This window comes from Lucilia cuprina, chromosome 6 (assembly GCF_022045245.1).
Source record: "Lucilia cuprina isolate Lc7/37 chromosome 6, ASM2204524v1, whole genome shotgun sequence".
NCBI lineage: Eukaryota > Metazoa > Arthropoda > Insecta > Diptera > Calliphoridae > Lucilia > Lucilia cuprina.
This window is the reverse complement of record NC_060954.1, coordinates 64,180,754-64,188,873: the sequence shown is the minus strand read 5'-3', so window position 1 is coordinate 64,188,873 and position 8,120 is coordinate 64,180,754. Positions and strand designations below refer to the sequence as shown.

Genomic DNA, 8,120 nt, shown 5'->3' with positions numbered 1-8,120 from the left:
GTCTTGTCATAATCTGACACAAAAAGTACACTTTTAAATTCGGTTTTGAAGAACATGAAAATTTCATTTGCCATCCCTGATACATGAGCCCTGAACCCAGAGTCGACAAATATTAACGCGGCGGTGGCGGCAGACATTAAAAATATTGGTAGCGGCTTAAAATCGACTGACCGTAAAGCGACATGGCCACACATCAAATTGTTTAACTCAAACGGCAATTTTTTGATTGTTTAGTAAAAAGCTCCCCAGCAGTTCGACGGGACAGTCCTGAACTGACGTATTATTAGAAAGTAACATTCATTTCTCCAAAAAGATGGGTAAAATAACTACCCAACTTTTAAGAGTAATGTCTAGATTACTTAGAGACAGTAAAGTAATAACAATTTATTCAAAAAATGGGTATAATTAACTACTTTCGGAAGTACAACAAAAATAAAACAACTTTTAAGAGTATAATCTCTAGGTTACTTGATGACAGGTAGTTAAGTATTAGTGGAAATTACTGCCTTAAGTGTTCCACTTATGCGACTGTGTGGTCATGTCGTATTTTTAGCCATTTTATTGTTTTTTTTTTCTCAAATTGATTTTGCCTTCTTTTTCCTTGACATTCAGAGAAAAATATCAAACATGATGGCTTGGCAACTCTAATTGTAAAAAAGAAAATTGATAAATACTTTGATGCGAATTTCTTCTACGAGTTAAGAGCCAATCTTTATTTGATAAATTAAATTAATTCCTCGATATATGTTATTGAGTACTCAGTCAATATAAATAAATTTAATGTGATGTTAACGCCCCTTTTTTGGAATTTCAATGGCGCTGCATATAGCGAGCATAATGCCAGGGTAACAATCCAAGAAGCCTTGTCAAAGAAATACCAAAACGACCTACATATACCTTTGTATATGAAGCAAGATCGCTCGGACATAGCTAATAAGTTTTATGGTCTTCACCAAAATTCAATGTATTTTCTATGGTACTCAACCATGCATCAAAGTAAAAAGTTGGGTTATAAATCCGATACATATGGTGTATATGTAAAACTCGAAAAACTATTTTTTATAAAAAATGGCAACTGTAAATGTAATATGAAAATTGCAGAAAATTTATATTAAAAACATAAATTTTGTGTTTTGAATTCTCCATAATTTGTAAAAATTAAAATATTTTAATTTTTATTAGATCTATATTAATTTTTTGCATCAGCATCTTGCTTAAATTTAAACCACCTCCGTTGGGCTTAAACTAGCAAACAAAATTAACTGAGTACTCAAACAACATTCGAGGATTAATTTTAATTTAATCGCTTATCTTTCATTTAAAGATTGGAGATAAGGCCCAGTCTGCCAGAGTTGATCACTAACCTACCGAAGGGCACTTATTCTAAGTCGCCTAAATTTTTAGTTATTTTTAAATTTGTAAAGATTTTGAATAAAACTTAATCCAAGTGTTTAATAATTATGATTTTGAAAATAAATATTAAAAAATAAGTCTGAAACTAGAGATTAAATAAAATAAGAATTCGTTCAGTTTTTTATTTCGGATTTCTTGTACAATAAGTTAAAAATTTAAAAAGAGCACTTTAAAAAAATTGCTTACAATACTATGCAATTAAAATGGATTATGTGTTAACTTTTTTCTGTTGTTAAGGTTGCTAGAATTTTGAACATTCTGGATCTTCGTGCTTGGACCTAAATAAACCTATTTGTTTATGTATATAAACATTTTTATAGTTGAAATAAATAAAATTCATATCTAAAAACGAAATTTTCTCTATTATATTTACATCCAGTCTAACGTTCATGTCTAACGAACTTTTTCTCTTTTTGTCGGACTGTGCTAAAGGTATAACGTTGGTTGGTTGGTTTACGTGGTAGTTCACTACACGCGAACTGTCAAGTAGAATCAAAGAGACTCCGTTTTGACCGGACCACTTCACTCGTCAGATGTCGAATTTGTAGTATTAGATCCAGCCCGTAGCTGTGAGAAATCTGAGGATATTATTAAGCCTAAAGACAGATATCTCGCCAAGGTTAGATATGAAGTAATTGCCAAGGAAGCGGTTTCTCTTTACGGCCAGAGCAGGGCATTCACAGAGGAGATGGAAGACCGTTTCTTCCTTTTCCCTGTCTTTGCAACTGCGACAGTGATCATTGAAAGGGAGCCCAAGCCGGTATAACGTATTTGATTTAATCTAATATGTAGATTTGTTTTAAGTTATTAACCCTTATATAATGATGACGTATTGTGTGTTTTTGTTATGGATGCGAAGTAAACTTAAAACAATTCATATACGTTAAACTAAGGAAACCTAAATATGCAAATGCATATTTAGGTGCGTCGAATGGATTCATGGATGAGATATTTACACGTTGCAGACAAATCATAATTTAGCAAAAAATGCAGTTTCGGAAAAAATTCATCCAAAGTCCTTTATACATTATTCTTTTTCAAATTATAATATTTTAAATTTAATTAATTATAATTATGTCAAAAAAAAATAATTTTCAGTATTTTTATAATTAAAAACATTGGATTTACATTTACCAGATATTGAGATAATTACAACAAATATTCAAATATTTAAAATAAACATTAAACATTGTTTATTCTTGATTAAAATCATGCTTATCCATTTTTAACACTTTTCAAAGTTTTACATTTCAATTTTTTGCTAAATGCAATCTTTGAATTTTTTTCTTAAATGAATTTGCTTTTTTATATGAGAAAAAATTAGATAATTACATTAAAATTAATTTTGGAAGAGCTATTAAATATGATGTGTCATTTAAAATGACATTATATAATTTGTATACGTTTTAAATAAAAATATACGTATATACCAATATTATTGAATATTAAGAGGCTAATTATTATTATTCTCCGAAAAACAGTACACAACAAAATTATATTTATCACTTAGTTCTAAAGCCAATATTTATCACTTAACTATTCGTATAATAATTAAAGAGGCCTTTATTTTAGTCGAGATTTAATACCAGACAATGGTAAAAAAATGGTTAGGAAACTTTTACTAAATGTCATTGGTGAGTTGAAGATATCGATCCTGTTGTATTGTGATGAGCATGTTCAGCTATATAGAATACATAGACAAGTGGAATGACGAAACACAGAGCTAAAATTACAACAAATAAACAAATCCATGACATATCACAATCAGTCCCTGACCAGTCCATTGCACGAAATGATGGCCCACGTATACGATGCAATCGAGGCGTATTAGTTGAATCGTTCAGAATATCCGTTATAAGAGGTGCCGATACGTCGTCGATATTACTTGCTAATATCTCTATAAAGAAAATAGTAATGTCAAATTTATTAAAAGAAATGTATAAATGTATTTCTAATATATTACCTCCATCCTTGTAGACATTTAAAGCGCCCGATTTTAGCTTTGAATTCAATATGATGTCATTTACGTTGTTTTCCCTCGCTAATTCTGCTTTACTTGTAAGTGGATGGTCTAAACCTGAAGAATTTACTGAAGCTACCATTAGTTTCTCGCTTAACACGGCTTCGGCATCTTCAAGGGGATTGCGTACAATACTACTAAAACCACTATTACTGTCTCTACTGTCACTGCCACCAGACTTTGGTGCTGGATTAGGACTATTATTACCGCTCTTATGAACGGTTGGTAATGTATCCAAGAGTACATTGTGTACCGTTACGGGAATTTTAACCACTTTTCGAGCATGAATTTCATTGTCCCTATCGATTTTATTTAATCTCTTAATATCGGCTACAGTACAGTGGAAACGTAATGCTATCGCTTGTAATGTATCACCAGTTTCGACTTTTGCTTCTATGGTATTTTCGAACCGGTTTGTACTATTGTTGTTGTATGTAGCAGGTATTCGTGAAGGTATATTGTTCATCTTCAGAAAATCAACTCCGGTAGTGTCTGAATCATTGAGAAGTATATTCTGATATGGCACAGTCGAAATTGGATAATCATTTTGTGTATGCTGATTTGAGCGCCTAAAATTTTAAGATTATATCGGAGTTTATTCAGTATTATATTGTGGAAATTACCTAACGGAATGACAAACTTATATATGAGCAAAATCAGAAATTGTTCGAAAGTTGTTTTCTTCTGACAAGAACCACATTTAGTGGTTAAATGGGATAAAAACTACACAAGAAAATACAAAATACTTATTAAATACTATTGCTATTAAAAAACTAAAAAAAAGAACAAACTTTGTTACATTTGTTTACATCCATATATTATTCTTCCATAAAGTATAAATGAATTTATTACAATTATTTTTGAAACTCTTTTTATTTTTAATTTTTTTAATTCAGTTTTATTGACTCTTAAAATTTTTCGATATTGCTTATAAGTATGTAAACCCTTCTCACGAAGAAGATGTTCATGATGTAATAAGTGTAATACTTAGTGCATCCTGATGAAGTTTTAAAAAACTTCAATTAAAATTATTTTAATTTTAAAAATAAATTATTAAATCCGTTCCCTAAGAATAAATTTAACTTATGATGGCATTGTCTGGTGGAAGGCATTGGCTCAAAGGTATGCCCCTATTGGTATTATTGGTGGCATTAGAAGTACTGAATCTGTCAAGTATCAGATATCAACAAGGAGATATCGTAGCGATTTAAAAAGCAACGGAACTGTAATCATATCGATCCAGGGTCGTTTGTGACTATTGATATTGACAATTGCAGATTGTAGGAATGCCCTTAGGGTCATTATGAGACTGTTTCTTGTTAGTCATTGCTGGGTGTCTGGGCAATGAAACGTGCTTGGAAATGAGGTTGCCGATAAACTAACTAAAATAGGTTCGATCCTTGATATAGCGGAACCTTTGTCAGTAAGTGGGACAGTAGTATACCGGAATATTGCAGATAATGCGAAGATAAGGAGAAAGTAAAGACGATCGAGCGTATTATTTGTCAATGTCCTAGGCTATGGAATCTAAGGCTGAAATGGATTGGGAATTAGTTCTACGACGAACTGGGACTTAACACTTGCAGTCTACAAGGTTTTGTCAAGGTTTCATTGAAGATAATGAAATGTACCTATTTCCTTACATTTTTGTATTGCTTCTCTATTAACTAGAGATGTTATACAAATCATTAGTCTTTAATCTGCACATAGACGTTTTATTATGTTTGCCAGTGTTGAATGTAGGTTCAGCAAATGTAATATTAAAATTATTTCAGTTATACCTATTTGTTGATAACTTAAATCTAGCTACTCGTTCTCACAAGTTTTTATTTGACTTATTTTGTTAGTTTTTTTTTTTATTTGTAATACTGATGCAAATAAATAATTACATTGCAAGTTCAAAATATTGCAATTTACCAATATCTGGCTTATAAAATTAAAATTCATATGTTAAAAGGAATACTGTTTGTCTACTTGTTTCAATTTGTGGTGAGGTGGACCATTAGTTGTTAAAATAATGTTGACATACATATGTACATTGTATACTTACGCATTTCTCCGCATTGTATTTTCTAAACCTATCGCTTTAAATAACACCACTTTTTAAATACGATTATCGTTTGTTGGATTTTATATCTTGTGTAATTTTTGTTGAAATTGTTTGCTTTATTTTTACTATAAAGTAATGTTTTAATATTTTTTTTACGTGTAAATTATTTTTATTTAATAAACATCATTCAATTTACAAGAAATGCATGACGTATTGACACAGGGTATATATACTTTGTGGTATCGTCGTAGAGAATTAGATGAAGTTGTCAGAAGTTGATGTCAAAATGATTCTACAGCGTTGCCAAATTTTTCAGCATGAAAAATGGGGTAGGTACTAAAGTACCAAGTTGGGTTATATAATCGACTTTTGTCGAAGTCGACTATTTTGTTCCAAAAATGTCTATAACTAGAATATCGTCAAAGAAAAAAATGTCGAATGGTAGACTTTATACATAAGAGTCAAAAATATTAGTTTTTCCATCAGTTTAAATTAAGTTAAATAATTTGTTTATTTGGGTTTAAGTAAAACATATTTAAAAGCATGAATTTTTAATTTTATAAGGTAGTGTCATCGGCGAATTCAGAATTTCTTATATTTTTTTATATGTAGTTTGACATTGTGCCTGCACTTGAAGCGAATTGGCTATCAGAAATAGACGACAAATAAATCAAAGCGAATTTCCACTAAACAAAATTTTAATCTCTTTATAATTTTTTATGCTTAAACTTTTAATGCTTAAAATAACAAAAATATACCCTAATCACACAATTTCACATTAATCACAAATTTTAAATATACACGATGAAACTAGTTTGACATTAACAAAATGAAAACAAAGTTTGACATTTACAAAATGTAAACAAAGTTTGACATTAATTATACACCACGGTGAAAAATTAACATAGTAGCAAAAAAAACGATCAGCTGTTCTGATAACTCTATCTTTTAATTAATAAATCTTGGTTGCTGCAAAACTGCTACCACCTTGTATGAATTCGCCTTGGCTTAAGCCGACTTAGGGTAGAAATACAATATTGCGGCTGCGGAGACGGATATTTTTTATATTGAGGTTTATTTCAATTTGTTTACGGATTTTCTCTCAATTACATTTAGAATTGCCATGCCATTCATACTTTTAATGGACAAAAACCATGTGGTGAATAAATAAACTATGATATACAAAAACAATAAAATGGCTACAAAATCCGCAACCGTACTCCATTTAATTTACATTTTCTCTGGGGAAGCGGAAAACGCAACCGCATCTGCAGGTTTGTATTTCTACTCTTAAACAAAGGATGGAATCAAGGCGAATTCATATAAGGTGGTGCTCAAGGCGAATTCAGGTAAGGTGGTGGCAGTTCTGCAATAATAACGTTTTACATGTATGTATTTTGTTTTTGCATTTATATACAAATAAAATGTTTTATTATTTAAAAAACAAGTAAGAGTGGTATATTCGGCTGTGCCTAATCTTATATACCCTTCACCATAGTGTATTTTAAACATATTAGTTTTATAAATATTAAATTTTTTCCCGACTACATTATTTGTTCAATTCACAATCGATGTTGTAGCGTTGTATGCATTGTATGTCAGCAGCTGCTACAATAGTTATAACAATGTTGTTGGTATTTTCTATCCAAAAGTTCTATACAACTCTTACGACAATTTTTCATATGTTTTTCGAATGTCGTAAGAAAATTCATTGTTGTCAATTGTTTATTTCATGATATAAATAAAAAATTCAATCGATTTTGGCATAAAAACGATAAAGTGGTAACACACAAATTACAAACAAACAGCTGTTTGCCAAAACAAAAATAAAATTTAATTAAAAACTGTTTATTCATTAGTTTAAAATGTGGAATAACGAAAATAATAGAATTTTAAATAAAAAGAAATTAATTTGGTTTATTTTGCTCGTTTAATTAGTTTAATATTATTTGTTTTTTTACTTTTGACATTGTATGTTTTGATTGTTTTTTATTGTGAACATAAACTTATGACTTGCTACAAAAATCTGTTCACAATCACTGTTACTACACTTTAGTAGATACAATATACAACTTAATTGTGAATTGAACAATTATTATACCAAAAACAAAAAAAAATTTAATTTTCTTATTCAAAAACATCTTAATTCATATTATTAAATTTAATTTTTTGCTTTGAAAACACAAGTATATTTTTTTAGTAAAAGTAAAGTAATTTATTTTCACACAACCCAAGCACTTTTTAAATAAGCAAATAATAACCAACTGCCTTAACGATTTCACCTTACTTAGTGCATCCTAGACGTAACGGTTACACAAAATGTGATGAAAAGGTCTCATTTAACAAATAACATTTATGAATTTAAAATAAGTGTTATACAATTTTATTATTACTTATATGATATATGTATTTGATTTTGATCGTCTTAACCAATTTAGCTATACAATTATATATAAGTCCTATTCAAAATATCATTCGAAAACCGTTCTATATGCAGAAGCAGAGTCAAATATATCTCGTATAATGCCGTCAATATTTTTATACCCTTCACCTTCGTGAGAAGGGTATATATAAGTTTGTCATTCCGTTTGTAATTTCTATAATATAATTTTCCGACCCTATAAAGTATATATATTC

General features: G+C 29.7%; 1 protein-coding gene across 1 annotated transcript; it reads right to left on the bottom strand.

Moving 5' to 3' along the window:
• Nucleotides 1-1,505: 1,505 nt before the first annotated feature.
• On the bottom strand, nucleotides 1,506-5,736 carry LOC111689959 (lysM and putative peptidoglycan-binding domain-containing protein 3). Its single transcript, XM_023452452.2, has 3 exons — nucleotides 5,484-5,736; nucleotides 3,377-4,002; nucleotides 1,506-3,310 (listed from the first exon to the last, which is right to left on the bottom strand). The coding sequence occupies exons 1-3, from the start codon at nucleotides 5,495-5,497 to the stop codon at nucleotides 3,042-3,044; spliced, it is 909 nt and encodes a 302-aa protein (XP_023308220.2). The 5' UTR covers nucleotides 5,498-5,736; the 3' UTR covers nucleotides 1,506-3,041.
• Nucleotides 5,737-8,120: the final 2,384 nt, after the last annotated feature.

Coding starts and splice junctions, on each gene's coding strand:
- LOC111689959 (XM_023452452.2), bottom strand. Junction 3,311..3,376: donor AAATGTCTACAAGGATGGAG/GTAATATATTAG, acceptor TTTTCTTTATAG/AGATATTAGCAAGTAATATC.